The sequence below is a fragment of the Cygnus olor genome, chromosome 10 (genome assembly GCF_009769625.2).
Source record: "Cygnus olor isolate bCygOlo1 chromosome 10, bCygOlo1.pri.v2, whole genome shotgun sequence".
In the NCBI taxonomy this organism is placed as follows: Eukaryota; Metazoa; Chordata; class Aves; order Anseriformes; family Anatidae; genus Cygnus; species Cygnus olor.
Window position 1 is genome coordinate 10,823,704 of NC_049178.1, and position 21,132 is coordinate 10,844,835.

The window sequence follows — 21,132 nt, forward strand, 5'->3', positions numbered from 1 at the left end:
CATGCATTAACCATGCACCAAACAGGAAAGGACTTGAGATCACACACCCTTAAAAGAAGGAAGGATGTTACAGCCATGAAACACAGGCAATTACCACATAACAGATGAAGCCCTGTTTATGTCTGCAAGCCCATACCCTCATTCCTGAAAAGGAGAAAAATAAGATGCTACTTAAAACATTTTTGGCATCCCTCACCAGTGTTTCCTAACACCCATCACCTCTTGCATTAATATCCTCACAAACGAGGCAGGAGAAATAAGCACCATGCTCCCTTTAGAGAGCAGGGCTGATGCACAGAAAGGTGTGGGGGTCACGCAAGCAGATGATATCGCAGCAGGGTCCTGAATGCAGATCTCAAGCTCCTGCCACTACATCCTTCCTACTACTGTCTTGTCTAAAACGAAATAAAAACAGTTAGGTGTTAATTTTTTGCCCCCCCTACTGTTGCCCTTTGTTTCAATTTTAATGCTAAGTCTGTTTGGAATGAGAAGTGGAAAACAGCACATTTTGGTTTTCATGCATAACCTTGCATTATCTGAGCCACAAACTCATTGGGAAGTGACAGATCACCCTGCAAAACTCTACTTCCACATAAGGCAGAATCTTATTTTAGTTAGACAAATGACTTTCCTTCCTCCACTCTTTTCTCATGGCTTTAGAAATTAGGACTCTGTAGTAGTGGGAAGATTTTCAGATCTTTCCAGGACTTGCTTTTTCTCCAATTTTGAAGATACAGATGCTGAAATCTGTGTGGTTTGTTGTGTTTGTTGTTGTTGTTTTTTTAAAGTAATTCCAATTTAAAAAAAAAATGTTTGTGTAATAATGTAAGAACTTCCAGGGTAGAAAAACAGCAAGAGAGAAAGATTGACACTATTCCTCTACTCGTAGAGCAAGTTAGGCTTCTTTTTGAGCTCTAGGCTAAGACTACATGGTGTGACAGGCAACTTTCAGAAACATCTTAAAATTAACACATTTTAATTAAATGTTAATGAACAAAAAGAAAGAACTGAGCAACATACCTATAAGAGCATCTTAAGAAGCCCCAAACTGAGTATCTCAGAAATGAGACACCTATTATTACCTTGGTTGTGGGCTACAGTACTTTAGGCCAGAAACTTAATTTTAGCTGTCATTTATCCTAAGTTGCTGATGTGGTTTTGGTGACCTGATTTAGGTCTCACAGTCAAGGATGACAGCCTAATGCTTCTGCGTTAGAAAGACAAACTTTCTGTTGGCTCTGGAATCTGTACCTGAAGGCTGTATTTTCAGTGCATGTGTACCTGGAAGTCAGCCCTTAGGGCAACACAGGAACACGTGCCCCTAGGAAGCCCTACGTGCACGGGAATGAGATAAGGTTCTGATCATCTGCCTTGCAAATTGGCCCTTAACAGAGAGCTTGAATATCCAGGTTAACAGCTACGGAAGGATGACAGAATGCATTGCACACGGAGCTGTCCCATCTGCTTACCGCTGTAGGAAGACATCATAGTAGTCTCTTTTCATGCACTTCGCTGTGATCTGTTTGTACTCCTTCAGCAGACGTCGGATGGCATCACTCAAAGCTCCATACAAACAACGTTCCCCATCAAAAGTGTTTGCCTCGCATTTTGCTCCTGCAAAATGACAACAGGCACATGCCAGAGGGCAGAGTTATGTCTTTCATGTGTCCCTGAATGGTCACTAAACAAGTATGATTTTCAGCTGATGACATGTTTCACTGTGATCTCCTGTGCTACTGAGCACAATTACGGAAATTAAATTCCCGCTACACGTGCATAACCTAAAGCCGTACTCCCACCACATAATTCCTTTCTGAAGATGTCATGACTCATTTAAATTGACTTCGGTAATAAGCCACTCAGTATGATTCCAGCAATGTTCTGGGGAAAAGAATATCTCTGTACAAATAATACAATCACTTTTTGGACTTTTAACAGGAGGACAAAAGACGCCTCTTTAGATTAGAATCTATTACAAATTTGAAGGGCACTTGCATTTTCCTATTTTAGAAGTACATGAGTGGCAGATTAAAGTGCACTGAATGCAGCGAGAGAAACCAATATTCCAGATGTCACTCTGCACACTGATTCCTCTGCCAGAATGCCCAGTGCCACCACTGTGGAAGGGAACTTGGGTGCCAAGAACTAAAGGGGCAGACACTGCCTGGATGGTTTGCCTTGCTCTGATTCAGGTTAGCAAAAGTCCTTGCTTTTCACCTTCAAGTCCTGTGTATGAAGCAAGGCTATCAGAAGACTGCAAAAACGTTTTATATGGACAGTTCTTCAGATGAAATACAATTCTTACACCAACACACTCCTAATAGCAATGCACCCTTCTAAAACATCAGCTGTGATTTCAGAAAGTCATGATGTCTCTTGAGTCATCACAGAAAGCTTCCCTGAAGCCTGAGATTACTGATTAGATGGTTCATTAAACTAGAAGTTTCCACAAGGTACAGTTAGAACAATATATAATCCCTACAGACCAGTAGGGAGCAAGATAACCAGGACACTTTTGCTCACCATTGGCTAGAAGATAGCGTACAAGCTCCTCGTGTCCACAGAGGCAAGCATAATACCTAGCAATAACAAGAGAAAGGAAAATTAGAGATAAAATAGGAAGCAAAATTCAGTGTTTGGGCACACCACAACACGCAGACCTCAGCACTGAGCCATCCGTGATAAGCTTAAAAGATGTCTCCTCATAGAAGCGAGGAATTGTTCCTGAATAGCATGCAAGTCTGACCCAAACAATAGACTAAGCAGGATCTGTTTCTAGCACTCATAGGCACTGCTGTCCTACAAGGAGATCTCAAGGTCCCAATCTGGGTTTTGCATCTTCTGTTGCACCACTAGCTGCCAAATCTGCCTCCTCGTTTTAACGGAGTTCATTTCACGGGCACTCAGCAATTCCACTGAATTCTCCTTGCTCCTTTGCATGTCCATCTGACTGCTGCATGCTATGACAATGAGGGAACAGCACCCACACTGTATGGACAGGAAACCCACCCCTCAAAGTCTTGCTTGTGATAGGTTTTGTTTTCCTTTCCACAATCTAAGCCTTTTCTAATTCATCTTCATGAGGACCTTAAATTGTCCTACAGACTAGAAGAATTCTGTAACCTGCACTGCAGCAGGCAAATGTGACTCTACTTTTACTTTGCGAAGTTATTCCATACTCCAAATATACTGCAGATGTTTAAGTACACTTTGGAATTGGGATGTACGGAGATAAAAAGCTTGTACAATGCTCCTCAACAGTGGAATAGAAATTCTTCACTACCTACTGCATGTTCACAACCTTGCCAGACAGACAGTGATCCCACAGCCACTTTGCATTTTATCAGGTCACACCTTTACCTGAAAAGACACGGTAAGATGACATAGACTTGGAAGAAAAGCATAGCCAGGCCAAGAACAGACTGTTCAATCCAGGTCATTTGGTCACAAAATTAACCATGCTTCTGAGCACTAACTCCAGCAAGTGTCACTCAGATGGGGAGACAAAGACATATTTATCACAGCACCCACAGAGGAGAGAAGCAGAAATATGCAGCCAAATCTCCCACAAAGCAGAACCTAAGACATTTTGTAACAGAGCTCCTAGCTCTAACGCAGAGAGAGCAAAAGAGCTCTGAATGCCCTGCCCTCCCACCCAGGCAGTGCTCTAGGTTGCAGGACTCACAGAGGTGTACTGTCCCACTTATCACGGACGTTAATTTCCACATCTCGCTGCTCAAGGAGGTATCTGGAAGAGAAGGGAGAGCAAAGTCATAACTTCATGCAGTTGCTCACTCACACACATTCTTCTCTTTAAAAAGACGGAACTCTGAGTTTGGGTGGTAACTTCCAAAGGCACGACAAGACCTTGCATTCAGTCTAGGGATGAAGGGACGTCAGTCAAACAAAGAACAGTGTTCTGCAGCGTGGCTTGACAGCTTCCTTCAATCTTAGGTGGTGAGTAGGGGAAGACGGGGATCAAATAAACCTTCTGCTGACCCATAACAAGGCCACAGTCACAAAAGAAGAATGATCACTTCAGCAGTACCTTTTTTTTTTTTTTTTTTTAAATGCTCACAGCCTGGATGCTTACAAGCAAGCAGCCAAATTTACAAGGACAAGGCTGGACTCCTACCCTGTTTATGGCTTTTCTTACCATGAGTAGCAACATCAGTATCACTCCAGACTGCCCTTAATTCCTATCACTTCCTTGACCTGCACATTTAGGCTATACCAAAGGCTGCCAACTCTTGCCCTTTGGCACCTCTAGAAGCCAGCCTTTGCCTTGGACACCAAACTCTTTGCTGTCTGGCTCTTGCCCCCAACTACAGCCCCAGTGTCTCTCCTAGCCGCATGGAGAGGTCCCCCTCAGCCCTCACCAAGATTCTCAATTGTTTTCCTCATCCACATCAGTTCCCTTTTCCACTCCTTCCGTCTTTCCGTCCTCAAACTTCAGTTTCCTGTGACTACATCCAAAACCCCAAACAACGCAGATCCTTTCTACTCAGCCCGTTTTGTCTGGCTCCATGCGGAGCTCGTCTCTGCTTTGACAGCGTTCCCAGACCGATGATTTCGCCACTATCACTTCTCTGCTGGTTATCTAAAACCTCTGCAAGGTCATTTGCAGGGCCTCTCCTTCTACAGCAAGCTGCAGCTTAGCGCTTGCAATAAACTAAGCTAACGTGAACGTACAATTGATAAAAACGTCTCCCAGACCTCACCCACCGACCTTCTTCTCCTAAGTCAGGAAGCTCCTTGAAACAGAGGGGCTCTTTCTGATTACCTGGGAAGATCCGCATGCTGGGAGCTGGAAGGATCAAACAGGAGCAAAGAGGCCGTGAGAGGCAGTGGAGGTGTGTGTGGGGTCACCCTGCGCCTTCGCACCGCAGCACCCGCCGGCCCTGCAGCCCCGCAGCCCACCCGGCGGCACCACAAGCAGGCTGAGGCTGAGGAGCCCAGGTTCTCGGAGACACCCCCACAGCCTACGCCACGAGGCGTCTGAGTATCTCCACGACGAGCACTTTCCAGAGATCCAGTTTCCTACCGCTGCAAACACAGCTTCCAGCCGGAGAGTCAGATCAGCCGAAGACGAGGGGTCTCCGCAAGGACGTTTTTACCACAGACAGCACCCGTATACAGCCACCCGACGGGGGAATTTTAAGAAACGAGGCAACCATTACAACAAACTCCAGAGAACAGCAAAGACCCTGCAACCACCCAAATTTTGGGGGGTGTTTATACAGAAGCGAGCTCTCCCTTCCACTCCCCAGCCACCTCCCGGCTGCGGGGCAGCCCCAGCCCGCCCCGGGGCTGAGGGCGGGAGCCGGGGACACGGCGCTGGCAGCGGCTGCAGCCCCCCCCCGTCCCCTCCGCGTCCCCCCAGCTCACCTCACACGGCTCACGTCCCCCTTCTTGCAGCTGGTGAACAGGTCGCTAGTGTCCATGGCCGGGGACAGGCCGCGGGGCGGCGGCGCCGCATTGACCCTGCGGGCGGAGGGCGGCCGGGCCGGGTCGGGTCGGGCTGGGCCGGGCCGGGGAAGGGAGGCCGGGGATCGGAGAGGACCGGGGGGAACCGGAGGGGACGGAAACGGTGCCGGATGTAAACAGGGCTCCGGGAGGGAGGAGAGAGGCCCCGTCGCCGCCCCCCCGCGGCCCGGAGGAGCAACGGCCGGGGCCTGAGGTGCAGCGAGGGCAGCGGGGCGCGGTGCCCCCGCGGCTCGGTGCTGAGGAACCCAATTATTGAGTTTTGTTGTAAAGGGAATAAAAACCCAAGTCTGGCGCTCTCAGGGTCAAATACGTGTTTCCAAGTGATCTCCAACCGCGGCTGGGGTGTTTATGAGGAGGCTGGGAGAGCACCACAGCGAAGGCGGGCAGCAGGGATGAGCCAGGATGAAGTCACCATGGATGGTGGGGCTGAAGGGCCGAGCTGCTGCCGACCCTGAAAGGATGGACACGGTCCTGAAAAAAGAGCAAAGGACGGACATGCTCCTGAAACATGGAGCAGAGGATGCAGGGGGATACTGCTGCCACGCTCCGAGGTCACGCTGTGATAACCCATACAGCGTGATTCCATCTCACACCACAGGTTTTGCCCAGGGAGAGGCCCGAGGTGGTGTCCAGAACTATGGGCTCAGCCCACGTTACATATTGCACAGCCCAGCAGTTACCAGGTGCCCTCGCAGTGTTTCAACACCCTGCGAGGAGGGCTGTAGGATGCAAAGTCCCAGCGCACTGTACTACACACCCTGCATTACAGACCCCCTTCTAGACATCTCAGCAACATCTGGAAGCAAGCTGCAGCACGGCCAGCCCAGACCACATCTGGCCCCGTCCCACAGAGGTGGAAAGTCGCTCTGCTCCCAGCCGTGCATCCAGCTGCTGCAATCACCACTTTCCTGAGGCAGAGCTCCTCACACCAGCACCCCGCTGCTCTCTTAGATGAAACACCTTCAGTTCCGGTCAGAGCCTCTGACTTCTGGCCGTGTTTCCTGGGAGGAGAGGGGGCAAGTGGAGGAGAAAGGGGGCACACGGAACTGTGACCCTGGGCTGGCTGTCCAGGGCCTCTAGACTGGTGACTCCATGAAACGTCCCATCTCATTGCTCTGCAGACAGGGACATCCTCACACAAACCATCCCTCACGTGCCTGGTGCCAGCCCCTCTGCTCACAAGGAATTCCAGCAACCCCCCGTGAGCAAAGCAGGTGACTGTTCTAGGCAAGTCACAGCAAACAAATATCCACAGGTAAGAGGGGAGAAAAAAAGTTCCATTTTATTTTTTTTGTCTCCAACTCCCAGCAGCCACCAGGTGTCAGTGCGGTCAAACGTTTGGCAGATGGGACTACAGCGAAGTCCTAGTAGGTGGAAAAGGGTTTTCCAGGAATTACATTGTCTTCTCTATCTGCTCTGTTGCCTGGCACACCACTCTGAGCAGTCCAGCTTTGACAGTCTTTGTTACAAAGAAGTTTAACTACATTAAATTGATAGAAAAGTTTCCCGTTACAAGTGATAAAACAAAAGTTTCTCTTCCTTTTTAAATCCTCCCTGTACAGAGCTGGAAACCCAAGCACTGAACAATAAAGTGAAATGGGCTACAGACAGCCTCTCTACAGCACTTCCCAGCCCACAGGTACCAGGAGATGACCCATCTGCAAGGCTTGCAGGAGAGGACAACAGTGCAATTGACTTAACAAGATTGGCCTAGTGCAAAAAAGGATACAGAGAAAAAACAAATGGAAAAGGTATAAAAAGTATCACCACACTACAAGGAAATTGTATTAGCCAGTAGATTTCCAGAGATAAACTGAGATCATACAGTTAAGTGCACCCAGTCAGAGACATCAGAAGATTGTTCTCACCTTCGTGACAGCCACCCTTAGACAGTCTCAAGATACCCTGGAGCACTCCAGGTTCAGAAGAGTCCGCTACAGTCCCTGGAATACAGTCAGGCTGTAAGAAACCAGAGCAGCAAGCCAGGAGAACTTGCTAGCTCATTAACAAGCCCAAGTGCCTCCCAGGTGCTTTCTTTAAAGTTTGAAGACATTGACAGGATCAGGAGGTACTGAGCTCAACAAGAAGCATTACTTTATCAGCACATTGTTGTTTGTCTGAATTAGTAATGCAGAGAGAAAATGAGGCAGCAAAGCAGCTCCTAGCAATGAAGTGCACCAAGAAAGGGTTTTGCAGGTGAGCTAATTCACATCTGATTGGTGGCTGTACCTTTTTAATAGCCACTGGGTTATAAAAACGTATTTAATGAGGATTATTGGACTTAGAAACATTTATACAGTGAAACTGCCTACAGGCCACAGCCATGCCAGGCCTCGTTATGCTAAGTGCTATACAAACTCAAATTTTAACTCCATGCTTTAAATTTACTCACTGTATCATAATAACTTGCGTTTAATTCCATGAGCCCCCAAATGCCCTCAACACAGCCACTGAACCTGTGCAGTTTCACTGCACGGACCCACCAAATTCAGCAGGAGCCATCACCAAGGGGCAGTCAGCGAAGGGCCACACGTGGCCACCCACATACGAGCACTGTCCCCCCTGCCAGCCACCCGTTGCCAGCTGCTGGTGCAGGAGAGGGAACTCCTCTGGGCACCTCTTCAACTCTACCAAGATACAAAAGGAGCTGATGGTCACCATCTCCTACACAACACAGGGAAAGGTAAGGAGGCAGGATAAACACTGAAAATTAGAATCTGGATAGGAAACCAAAGGCTATCTCTTGAATCCGTTACAGACTGCTATTGACCTGGTCCTACATCGAGGTGATCTGTGATTCAGTTTGTATGCAAAGCGCTATGCAAAATGAAACAACAGACTCTTTCGTGCCTTGACTTTAGGCACTCACATCAGGGATGAGCATGCTAAAAATACGTATATGTACAGGGATAGATTTACAGGCTGCATATCTGGAGTCTTTCTGTACAAAGGTTCCCTTAAATACCAAATGCAAAGCTGCCTCTTGCAGTAAGCAAGCAAGCAGCTCACCAAAACAGAGAGCAATACTGTTGCCTCTGACCGAAGCAAGTCCCTCAATCCCTCAATGAGAGAAAAAATGTTCTGGGATTTCAGGCTTGAAAGCAGTTCTGAGTCTTGATTTAGGCAGGGCTCAGAGAACAATTATGCATATTCACGTGCCTTTTATCACACATCTTCAGGGAGCTGGGGCCTCAAAGTTGCCTGAGGCGTGCCTGAAAAACATTCATTGGGGAGCTCTTAGATCTGATTCTCATCTCATCTGAACAGGCTTTTACACTTGTTTGAATGCAGCAATTGTAAAGATGTTACCCTGATTTACACCAATGTGACATTAAACACTTCACACCCCAAGGCAAGATCCTGAAACACAAATAAAAGGACCAGAAAATTATCTGAGTTTTCACTTTTCTCCCTGTTAAAAGACTCCCATAGCCTTTACATTTACCTCAAAAAGATCAACTGAAACCAAACTATCCTGGAAAATGGAACAAGAGTAGAAAAGGCCTGCCAATCTAGGACTGAGACTTACACAAGGGATACTTTGCTGCTGATTTCACAGGCTGTTAGGTGAAAGAGGCAGGTAAATGTCCTTTTTGAGTAACTCTCCAGCCTAAAGCAAGTTTCCAGCTGAGATGCTGCACCATGGCACCAAGTTTTCTGCAATCAGTGAAGCAAGGGTAAAGTGCTCAAACTTTGCAAGCTCAGCTTGGAGCTGTGAAATGGAAAAGGGATAGAGAGAAGCTCTTTGAGGGTGTGAGGAAAAAAGAGATGACAGTAGGATGTTCTTCCCAGATACAAACATTGGCCTATCCAATTAGCAGCTGAATGCTAGAGTGCTAAAAAACAACCAAACAAAAACACCAAAAAACTCTTCTCATGTGTGGAATGCAAACTCTGCCCAGGACATCAAACTGTGGCTCTCTCCATCCAGAATGGTGCACAGGTTCTACTGCACCTGCAGGGACTGAACGTGGTCTCAGCTCTACAGATACAAATCCAGACGTAGCAAGGTCGGGATCTGGCTGCCGTAACTCCAGCTGGACTCCCAAAGTGAACTTACTCCCCAGAGCTCCTGGTGGCAGACTTAGCCTCACCCCCTTGTTTCTCAAGCCCAGCCACTTTCGGCCACTACCAGAGAGCTACAGTAAGTGCCTTTAAAGGTGATGAAAGCATTGGTGCTACTGATAGGAACACACACACAGAGACCTAGACACCCACCCCTCCCGCTTCCCTCTGTTCAGCGATCCTCCTGGCTCCAAGCCTCAGATGCAGGCTCAGGACTTCCATCGGGAAAACTTGCCCAAAGACTTGACCTGTCCCAAGCCTTAAAAAGTTCCTGAGAAGCCACCTGATCCCAAGGTCCACCAGTTAAGACAGGAGAGAGACAAGTGTATTTAAGGGGGGTGGCGCTCTCTCTTGTCTTTCTAAAGATGCGTGTCTTCCTCAAACACATCCACATCCTCGCTCGCCTGCTTGTTGATCAGGACATCCCAGCTGTCGGGGCCGTTGATGGTGTTTCCACCGTTCACGCTTGGCTTCTTCTCCTGCATTTCTGACTGGCTGTCGCTGGCCACATCCAGGGTGGGGTTGTCATGGCAGCCGTTCTCAACAAAGCGCAGCTCCTCACCGTGGGACTGCAGAGGAAGGAGAGGAACACGAATGGAGACAAAGGAGAACAGGTCCTAGTGTTGCTGAAAGGCACAATCAGATCAGGCTATGAGGGTCATGGGGACTTTGCAGGTCATCTGTGGGAAAAGGTAAATTTACTCCTGGCCCAGCCCTCACGGTAGACATGAGCTGTCCTGAGCACAGCAAGAGCCACAGGTTTGCACCTCTCTTATCCCTAAATGGGCTTCCTTGCTGCTCCAGCAGTGTATCCAGCTACATCCAGAAGGTGCACAGGGGAAAACAATCTCTCCCAATTTTCCAATCCCCTCCATCCCAAGGGGTAAGAGTCCAGCCACCCTCCCCACCCACCCAGTGCTCACCACGTTCTTCATCTTGGGCAGGCGTCGCTGCCAGCAGTTGTATATGAGCCCCAGCACAATGATGATGGCACAGATGGATCCGATGATCACCAGTACCACGAAGAGCTTTCCATAATCGCTGCGTGTCTGGTTGGGGTGTGACTGACAGCTTGTGGTGGTCGAGTAGTTCTGGATGCCAATCTGGAAGGAAGGAAAGGGCACACTGAAACCCCTGGCCTGAAATCAGGTGGGATCCTGTTCAGACTTTCCAGGGTCTAAGTACAGGACCGTCACTGTGGGCAGAGTAACTAAAAGCCAGGGTTAGGGAGCCAGGATGTTCGCTGTCTTACGTGGTGAGAAGGAACACGGCTGAATTTAACACCATCTTCCTTGAGAGCTGACAAATGAGCAAATGACAGTAGGCACAACCCTGCCTTGGCTGCCTGCACAAGGCTCACACCATTGTGCGAGACAGGGAGGCTTTTATGGCGCAAACCACCCAGGTTTGAGAGTTCTCTTGGGGTTGTCAGCAAAGCCCAACGCCACTCCCTGTGACTTAGTGCATTCCAAACAGGTTACATATCAATTCAGTAGCAAGTACGATGGGTGTAAGAAAATGTCCTCCCGCCTCTTCCCAAGCTTGTGCTAGCACAAGGTCAACGCAATGAGCGGTGTTTCATTATTGATGGATGGAGAGCCAGAGGCAGGCAGTGGAGCTACTGTGGTAGGATGCGTGCTTACACAGGGGCACTGTTGCACATAGAAGTCTAACCTTACACCAGCACGAATCCTTCTTTCCGGACAGTTCTAGGTGTTGATACTTCAGTCACACTATGTCTACAGGCTTGGCTTTTAGCACTTTCTCTGGTGTAAGCCAATCAATACCGCACTGAGCACTTAATTTGCTTTGTCTAACTGCACCAGTTTGTTAGGTCAGGGAAAAACCTGGGAGCAGACATCTAGCAAGGTGGTGGCTCAACTCTGCTGCTGAAGTCAGCAGAATTACTCCAGGAATGTTTAAAAAAAAAAAAAAAAAGAGAATCAGTGCCTAAGGGGCAAACTCAGAGATCACAGGACTGTTTTGTTCTCATCTCTGCCCTCTTCCAAGCTGCCTATGGGTAAAAGTGAATATGTGAGGACTACAGGCAGCTGGCAGTGGAATCTGGCATCCATTGCCTGCCCTTGTGGAGACAGTTCTTGTCTTCCTCCTAAGGAGTGAAATGCAGACCCTGGGATTGCAGGAGGACTGTGTGTGAACGTGTCACACCTAGCAAATGCACCTCTCCCACCTCCTCCAGCAAAGACTGAGCAAATGGGAGCAGCCAGCATGTGTAAATCAGCTGTAGGGTGAGCAGCAGTGAATCTGGGGCTCTGCAGCACCCACATCACCACAGGCAAGAGTGTGGAAAGTATAAGACCAAGTATCCCAACACAATGTATTTATGAAAAGCGGCTTCAAAACTAAGCCAGAAAAGCCGGGGGGGAATAACCCACAGCTACTCTCTTACTGGGAGCAGACATTTGATGACCTGGCAACTACCAGAGAGGGCAGAAGGGAGTTTGCCAAGAGTCTGACTCATCTGTGAGCCTGCTGTGGGTTCAACATTCGGTTAGACTAGACGTGCTCCCAGTTTGCAAGGTGCTTATTTTAATTGTATAGCCAGTCTTAAAGGATGGATGCAGGCAGACAGGCTCTCACCTCAGCTAAGCTCCTCTTAACGTCTCCCAGTGCCATGAGAACATCTTTTGTAGGGATGACACCTGCAAAGAAGGAGAGGGAGGGATCAGTGCTGCTTTTTCAGCTCACGTTAACTCGGTTAAGATGTACTCAAAATCCCCAACAGGGTGAAGGAAGAGGAACACACATTTTTATTCGTTGGCTTTATGTTAGGAGGCCAAAAGAATGCAAGGACCATAACCAAGCTCCTTACGCTCCTTAAAGGATGAAAAAAAAAGGCATGAACTGATACAGCAGGCACCTAGGTACCATTCCAACAGCCACAGAAGCTCTCAGGATCAGCGTCTGCTCTGTGAGCAGCAACATCCGAACAGTCATGGAGGCAGGTGCCTATGTTGCCCGATCCAGCTGCCGTGCTCTGATCCTGAGCTGCAGCACTTAGGACATTCCCACAGAGCCCCATGCTTACCTACTGCATCCTTTAGCAGGTGCATTTTGCTCTTCAGGGCACCCTGGCAAAGCAGCATCCCTGGCACAACAGCAGAGGCTGCAAGAGGTGTGCTGTAACAGCTTCAGTCCCAGCAGAAAACAGCTTTAGCCAGGGAGTCGCCGGCCCACACTGAGCCAGCCCCTCCTGGGACCCTCCTTCCCCAGCAGTTCCTGGGTTGTTCTCCAAGCCAGGCAAGCGTGAGCAGTCCGGGAGGATTTAGAGGCTGAGGCCCATTTCTACATTCACTCGCAAAGCAGCAAAAAGAGGAACTGAACAAAAGCACAACTCTTCAAAGCAGAAAATACTTTGGTTCCTGAGGTTTCTAAACTCAGGGATATCTCCCAGGTTGGCTGTGCTGCTGCTCAGATTTTTTTTTCCACTCCAGGAAGGGAGATGTCCTCTCTTAAGGCTTTATTTCAGAAGACCAAATGCTTACCAAAGCTTTTTCATTGGCACATGGTCCAGCCTAAGGGCTTTTTAAGGCATCGATACAGCAAATATAATTTAAACATTAGCTCTATATTCCTACTACTACAGGGCATTTTAGAATACTGCTTTTTTCATATTGGCCACAATGTCAACATTAGAGGCCTCTAGAATAAAGCAGAAGCAGTACAGGAGGATCATGCTCCTCCCAGAAGGGGATGAAGGTGTGAAAATTCCCCAGCTCAATTCACCTCTCATTGTAGGTTTTAGTTTCTCTGGGAATAAGTTAAGAAGTGACCTACGAGCAGGCTGTCGTGTCCTGCCATGGCAGAGGCTCATGGAGGACAGTGCAGAAGCATTTTGAGGAAGCTGACGTGTGAAGGCAATCCAGGGAGGGAGCGAAGCAGGAAGCAAAGTGCAGAAGAGAGCTTGGTGCAAGCAGCGGGGGACAAGCCAGAAGGAAGATGTGAAGAAAAAGGGTCTTAAGTCCTCAGAACCCACTCTGCCCCTCAAGTCCATTAACGCTTGGAATTGGTGGGATTGAAGGGGACAGGAGAGCAAAAGCTCCTTTCAACATGGCTAAGCACCTCTGTTTGAGAGCCCCCTAAAAACAACCCCCATGACAGGAAGACTCCTTCTCCCAGCACTTACCCTGTTCCCCTGCCAGTGTCATTAGCAAGTGCTTTTCGTTCTCATTGGGCTTGCTCAGGGAGATCAGCCAGCGGTCCTGCAGTCCGTCCGTCTGTCTGGAGAAGGCGTCCTCCACCAGCGCCAACAGCTGGGGACCCCTCTCCAGCCGAAACTCCTCCTGCCACGGGAAAGGGACCTTGGTGAGCACACGGTGGGCAGGGGGCCGGCGTAGCACCGCAGGGCTGGCGTGGCTGTGCGGCCAAAACCCCTGCGCCGGGCACACCAAAAACCAGCAATGCTAAACCTGGTGCAACGCTCCCAGGACACACCAACCAACCCTCCTGCCGGGCACCTGCGGCTGCCATACACCCCGCACCACGCCAAATCCGACACACAGGGACCGTGAAGCACCACCACCACCACGTAAGGCAGGAACCAGCCAGGCTTCTCCCCGCAGCCAGCGCCGGTCAGCGGGCGCAGCTCAGCCTGCCGTGCTCCAGCCGTCCCTCGGCGGGCTCCTTTGCCGCTTTCCCCACTCGTGCGTTTCTATTCTTATCTCCGGTTGCCATGTCAACCCGAAGGCCGCACGGATGATTAATAAAACGGAGAGCTCTCGTTGCCACGGCAATCCGAAGCGCTCAGGGCAGGCACAGGCCTGTGCCGAAAAGGGCCTAATTGGAAGAGACACCGCTGGCTGGGGCCTGGCTCACACGGGCCTGCCGGTGCCTCGTCTCGCCAGGCTGCGGGTGCTGCCGGGGAGCCCGGGGCAGCGGTGCGGGGATGCGGCGTGGTGCTGAGCAGCCGTGGCTCCCGCTGCCGGCCTGCAGCTGCATTTGGGGAGCACGGGGGAAAGGGGAGAAGCTTAGCCCAAGAGCCCGGGGACAACGGGGGTGAGATATTTCTCGTCACGGGGAAAGCAGAGGCTGCAGAGCGCTGATGGATTCTCCTTTGAACGCACGTGAGCCCACGCGGAGGTCACCTCCCAGCGTATACCCAGGTGCCAGTGTCAGGTCAGATCCTGCAGTCCTCTCCTGGGCACAATTCCCAGGTATACGGAGTGGGAGATGTGCCGAGAGGGACTGAAGCGACTGCCTTGCCCAGAGCCCATTAGGAAGATGGAACTTCCCAAGAGGAAGTTAAGCTGCCAGCTTAACCCTGCAATACAGGCATCGGCCCTGCACCGGGCGAGAGCCTGGCGCTACGGAGAACACTGAAGCTCACGGTGCGACTCTGCAAGGGGCTTGGCACCCTCGTCGTCCCTCGGCTTCTCAGCGGGACTCAGCACTGCACCAGATCAAGGCATCAAAACATAGGAAATATTTGAGGAATCCCCTCGTGCTAATTTAAGCTACAGCACTTGCAGCGCAGATTCTGCCCCACAGCCCCAGAAATCCCAACAGCGCAGGCCTTGGGTGCATTAACCAGAAAACAAAAGCGGGAGGCAGAGGACAGGTGAACTGCTCGAAGTGAGCAAATTGCCATGGGTAGGAAACAAACTGTGCCAACAGTGGTGGAAAGGAAAAGAGCTTGATTCCAATTTCAGCCATCCAAAATGGTAATGGGAGACAGGGAATGAAGCAATGTTCATGTTAAATACGTGTGTTGACAAGTGTCCCTTAGAATAAAGGGGAGATAAGTACAAATCACCCATTGGGAAGTTTTTTGAAACATGAAATCAAGTAGAAAAACAGTTCAGGCCTGCCTATCCCAGGGCACTTCCTTCTTTCAGCATGACGGGATTGAGGATCCAACAGTAAAGGCACAGTTTTGTCAAAGGACATCTCCACGTCTGCTTTTCAGCTCTTGCCCTTCCACTGGTTTAAACAACACAAGACCACAATAAAGAAGCTACCATGTTTTGCAAAATTAATAAGCACTTAAACTCCACAGAGATGGTAGAAGGAGCAATGGTGGATGTGGAGGAAAAAGGACTGGTTTTCAGAGTTGCAATTGTGAACTGCAACAGAAACACGACTCTCCAAAGGGCAAACCTGTCTGCCTAAAGTCAGGAGGAATGAGGCTTGACTTTTAATCTGCCTCTACAGCAGTCAGCGTGCTTTGTGGTGTAAATCACCTGCTTTCACTGCCCCCAGATATTTCACCTTGAGCCCCAAAAGCACACCACAAACTCACCACTAGTGGAAACAGGTCAGTGCAGAAGGGTCACCCTGCAGTAACAAAACCACTCCCCTCTGCCCACGGCAGGAGCTGCAACAAGCAGGAGTGCAGACACGCAAGGACAGAACGGGGCTCCCTGATGAAATATTTTGGTTTCAGGCTGTCAGGCTCGTAATCATTTCTGAGAATTATGAAAGGCACCTTGACCCCAGGCCTTTCCCAACTGGTTTTAAAGTGCCTGATAAAAGGCCCAGCAGAGGTGAATAAGCCCTTTTACCAGAGATCCACAAGGGGCTCCGGGCTCATGAATTAACTGCAGCTGTATGGGGATGGATGGACAGGCAGTGGATTAGCAGAGCATGTCTAGTTAACAGTCCCAGATAACACACAAGGTAACAGGGTGGGAACAAGAGGTACTTAAGGAAGATTTAGAGACAGCTGCTTGATACTGAACCATTCACACTGCAAGTGGGGAATCCTTTTTCCTCTGAGCCATCAGAGGAATGTTCCTATATCCTGGAAGGAAAAGAAGGAAAAGGAAGACAAGGAGGAAGGGTCACACCTCAATCCTGCCACACTGCCTGTAAGCAAGAGGTGCCAAGTTAGAAGCTCTCATGTCTCCTGATAAACCAGGTGAACACGCACAAACTAGCAGCCAGGAGTTAGTCAAAATCCAATCTGGAACTGACATGGTCTAGACCGAGTGAAATCCACCCACTCTTTCCCCATTTGGGGAACAGGAATATTTCTGTCCTTCTCTCCACAGCCTCTGTAGGGATTTTGAGAATTAGCGCTTTTAAAATGTTTTGTAGTGAAAGCACACAGCAAGAGCTGCGCCTGCCTCCACATCTCTCAGCACTATTCCTCCCATGCCAGCAAATCTCCGTGGACTGACTTACACAGTCAATGTTATCCGACATATTCAGGATGATGTAGTTTTTCCCCGCAAGGTTGCTCCAGTCTTTGCAGATCACCTGGAAAGACAAGACGTAAAGACAGCCGGGTTTGCATAGCAAATGCAGCTCTTCTGCTGAAAGCACGGGGTACACACGGGGCTGCGCCATACCCCAGAGAAGTGCTTCCCAAAGGAAGGATCTGTACTCTCTTTGCACTACAGAGGATTCACCCTTCCATTTGTAATGCGGGACACTGGCTGCTTTCATTTCAGTGCTAGCACATGCAGCACAAGGCTACTGTGCCAGCTTCCCACAGCCCAGCTTACCTTCCCCTCATATCTAGAGTCTAGGATGAGTTGAGAACTCGATGCAAAGCTCTCTAACCTGCAGCCTTATTCTATATGTGATCAGCTCTTAACACAAAACCTAACCAGGAGCCCCTGGGGAGCTTAAACTGGTGAGAGAGGGCAGTTCTTTGCAGCCTGGGCAGGAAGCACAAAAAGAATAAGTCACTCACTCAGGGTCCCAAGTACTTTGGGGCAGAAAGAAAAATTAAAAGCTTTCCCCGGTACTTTTTCCATCAATCTGCTCGTCCTGCCTTTACCAGCTGCCAGTTTGCTGGATTCAGGAGCTGTACTTCACCTCACGCCTCCTCACCCACGGGCTCTCCTAGACTAACATCCTCACAGATCGCTCTGCCCTGCTCCACCTGCTCTGCATCTGGTGACTGCATCAGGCAGCAGCAACAAAAATAGCACTTCCTTCTCACTCCCTTTCCAGAAATCCTTGGGGCCGTTTTTGTCCTGACACTTCCAATAATGAAGTCTGAGAAAACAAGGAGCTCTCGCCGCCATGTGTGCCCCAGAGGGAAGGTGTTTATTAGAAGCAGGATTTTTCACGAGGGAAGATGTGAGGGGGGCAGGGCTTTCCCCAAGGACCACAGGTACCTTAAGAAGTGCTGTGAAAAACCCTCCAAAATTCAGTTTGGGCTGAGTTGGATGAGCAGGAAAAGCTACTTCCACCAGTCAGACTTAGGGGGCTGGTAAGGTTAAGGGGTTGAGCACCCTGCCAAATATCTCCAGTACAACCCCCCATCCGCTGCCCCCTCCCAGCGCTACCTGTGCTGAATTCCAGGGCATTTCTGTCGGCAGCATGGCCATGCGGGCGTCCCCAGCCTGCGGCGACAAGCTCCCCTCTGCTGTCACAGCCTCTGTGGCTGACTCGGTGTCATTCCAGACAGGATCCTGCACGGGCTCCTCAGCCCCGTCCCACGGAGCCGCAGAGGAAGCGGGGTGCTGCTCACCACCAGAACGAGTCTGGGCATCTGTGGAGCTGCCGCCAGGAGCGGGTGTCCAAACAGGCGTTTCTGCTGGCTGCTCAAGTTCAGTTAGCACTGTGGGCTCCAGCATCTCCCACCCCACTGTTGTCTCCAAGAACTCCTCTCGAGCTGAATGTTCTTCCCCACCAGCCTCCACCGTGGGCTCTGCAAGCTCTGCTCTTGCGGTAGTCACAGTCTGCTCGGAATATGCTCCCCCGCCAGCCCACGTGTCTCCGTCTGTCACCTCAAAGGGCTCTTCCAAAATTCCAGGAGACCTTGCAGCAGCAGTAGAAGAAACAGAAGACACTGGCAGAAGACTCGGCCCCATGCTGCTCCCAAGGTCTAAGCCAGGAGGAGCAGAGTCCTCTTCTTGCCCTCCCACAGCTGCCTCAGTCACAACACCTGGGCGGGCAGAGGCTGTGGAAAACACGACGGAGAACAAGGACTCCTCTTGGCCCGTTGGTTCAGAAGATGTAACCTCTGGCCCAGAGGTCTGAAGGCTCTCCGCTCCTCCTCTTGAGTGATCTATAGGGAGCAGCCCCTCCTCTTCCTCCAGCGTGCTGGAGAAAGGTGTGTGCAAGTCAGGCTCTACAAATTCTGCCGGCGGACGGACAGTAGCTGCTTCCCAGTTGTCTTTTACCTGCGTCCCATTCCCTTTCGGCAGGGCCTTCTGAGAGGCAGCAGGAAAGCTGTAGTCTAAAAAGAGATCCAAGAGACTTCATGTCACATCCTAAGTACCTGTGAACTCCGAACAACAGAGAACTGTCCCCACTGCACGTGGCTAGCCACAGATGGGATCAAACGGCAGAGATTCTTTAAGAGCAGAGAGCCTGCCACTGAAAAGAACAATCCCACCTGGTAAGTGCAGCGTACTGGAAAATGCACTGTATGCTCCTGGACTTACCCAGCCCCCTGCCCCATCCCAGCGAACCCGCTTTCCCTAGGGAAAATTCATACCTTCATTCTCCTCACTCCTTTCTGCCCTGAAGGTGTTTTCACAGACCTGCTAGCCACGAGGGCTGCAAATAGCAGCTCTGACACCTAGCATTCTCTCAGATGAGGTTAGGAGTGTTAGGAATCAGGCTGGGACCCAGGGATTCATTCTGCATGGGTTTTAGAAAGAGCTGTCAGACACGAGCTAAATGGGAAATACTAGGGAAGGGAACGACAGCACAGCAAACCACATCCTTCTCCCTGGCATGCCGAGGTTACACCGCCAAACCCTGAATCAACCTGGGCACCTCTGAAATGCAGAACTTGAGTTTGTATAAGGCTTCACAGAAGAAAAGTCATCCCACAGACATCTGCATTATGAGATTCCCATGTCATTAAGGAGCAGTTTTGCTGCAGGGATACAGAAGTCAGAAACAGGAGCTGAACACAACTCCCCTCCCTCCAACTTCAGCCCTGAGTTGTTCCGTGGCTCTGACCACAAACACAAGGGATACTGCTAGACAAATGTAGATGCTGAAGGAGAAGAAACACCTCACAAATGTAAGGTTAGAGCAGGCAGTGGAAGCCCAAGGACAAGTGGTTGCAGAATAAGGAGAGTACCCATAAGATCAGACACATTAAGCTGGAAGTCAGAAGAGTTCCCGCAGGCACAGATCAGCCTATCTGCCTTGAGAAACTGTCTGTATCCAAGTAGCTCCATTTCTGCAGTTTGCTTCCCAATCACCTCCCTTTCTCCCCAAGATGAGCACAGCACATATTCTGAGAAAGAGAGGAAGAGGATCCCTGTGCTGGTCTTCCCAAAGGCCTCTACCGACAGCCAGACATCCCAGCGCCTGCAGGACAGGGTCACTGCCGTGCTGGACAGATGCTGGTTAACGGCAGGCATGGCCCCAGAGCACAGGATTGAGGACATCAGGCCGGGACCCTCTGCAGACAGATGGTGAAGGTTTAGTGCCTCTCGCAGGGCTCTGCTGCTGCAGGGACACTCAGGGTTTGCACGGAAAACCCCAGCCTCAGCAGGAACCCTGCCCGCCCTGATGTGCTGTGGGCGAAGTGAGCGAGATGCTGGTTTCGTCCTCTAAAACAAGGCCCTGTCAGATGAGGCATTATTTTAAGGGATCAGTGATCCAGTGTGCCATCTCCCTTGCCTAAAGACATTCGCAGCTATTCTCGACTCCTCTGCACCTCCTCCCAGCGGGAAGAGAGCATGAACTGGCAGATGGGCACAGAATAAAAACAAATGGGGCAAAAGCAGTGTGAGGTTTGCCCCACAGGAGCTGGAAACACTCCTAGCCTGTCAGCTGGCCCCTGAAGCTACGGATTCAACCTTTCCTTAAGGTGCTGGCACAGATCAGCTGGCTCCTGAGAGGGGAAGCCCTGCGTGGTGCAGCCGTGCTGCCCTTTCACAAACACGAGCTACGGGAGCCCGAAGTCCTGCCGCCTCTGCCACCTCTGCTGGGTGATGGAAGCCCAGGAGAACCGATTCCACTCTCCAGCAGGCTTCTGTCTTACAAGACAGCTGAAAACTGAAACCCCAACTGCTTCTCCGGGCCAACAAATCAGCGAGGTGGAAGCAGACACAGGAGCCCTCACACCCACTACTAATTGATTTAACATTCCCACTTGCCACCAGCTTTTCCACTGTCCTGCGTGCTAAGCTAGGAGCATCTTCCTCCTGTCTGCTTCAGTAATTCCACTGATTATAACCTTAACTCCTCTCACATCTTGCAAAGACTGTTAGTAGCTGCTCACCTTGCAGTCAAGGCAAGAGGCAGAACTCAGAGATTCGCGTGGAGAACATGGAAACTTGAGGTGTTTTGGCCAGAGCTGTACTGCTGCGTGCTCCTTAAAACAAGCTGCTCCCCACATAACTCAGTTCCCAAAGGGCTTCAATCCCTTTCCAAGCTCAGACGTCTGAGGATGGTGATGAAATCCTTCCTTCCAGGCTTTTAGCTAGACGCTTAGCTGGCCAGTCCCATACCAACCAGCTCGGCCGGAGGTCCATGAGAAACAGCAACCGCAGAACAGAGGCCGGACAGCCTCGGGTGACCTGTGCTCCTGCTGCAGGAGTGGGGCAGGTTCTTCTGTTAAAGGAGACAGGTATTATGGAGCTGGCCGCAGTGCCAGATTTGTCAGATCTGCTGCTTTATCAGCTCATCAAATTGAAG

The 21,132-nt window shown here is 50.2% G+C and overlaps 2 protein-coding genes across 3 annotated transcripts in view; both read right to left on the minus strand.

Moving 5' to 3' along the window:
• ABTB1 (ankyrin repeat and BTB domain containing 1) overlaps nt 1–5,628 on the minus strand; it is a 29,165-nt gene extending 23,537 nt beyond the window's left edge. Inside the window, exons 1-4 of the mRNA XM_040568847.1 lie at nt 5,389–5,628; nt 3,686–3,748; nt 2,524–2,579; nt 1,470–1,614 (exon numbers count right to left, since the gene is read on the minus strand). Coding sequence (XP_040424781.1) covers nt 1,470–1,614; nt 2,524–2,579; nt 3,686–3,748; nt 5,389–5,444 — 320 coding nt within the window. The 5' untranslated portion in view covers nt 5,445–5,628. The remainder of the gene's footprint in view (nt 1–1,469; nt 1,615–2,523; nt 2,580–3,685; nt 3,749–5,388) is intronic.
• Nucleotides 5,629–6,746: 1,118 nt separating this feature from the next.
• Nucleotides 6,747–21,132, minus strand: part of PODXL2 (podocalyxin like 2) — a 30,101-nt gene continuing 15,715 nt past the window's right edge. For both annotated transcript variants that reach the window (XM_040568846.1, XM_040568845.1), the window contains exons 3-8: nt 17,811–18,706; nt 16,696–16,770; nt 13,700–13,856; nt 12,154–12,215; nt 10,476–10,655; nt 6,747–10,121 (exon numbers count right to left, since the gene is read on the minus strand). In XM_040568846.1, the coding sequence (XP_040424780.1) occupies nt 9,912–10,121; nt 10,476–10,655; nt 12,154–12,215; nt 13,700–13,856; nt 16,696–16,770; nt 17,811–18,706 (1,580 nt within the window). In that variant the 3' untranslated portion in view covers nt 6,747–9,911. The remainder of the gene's footprint in view (nt 10,122–10,475; nt 10,656–12,153; nt 12,216–13,699; nt 13,857–16,695; nt 16,771–17,810; nt 18,707–21,132) is intronic.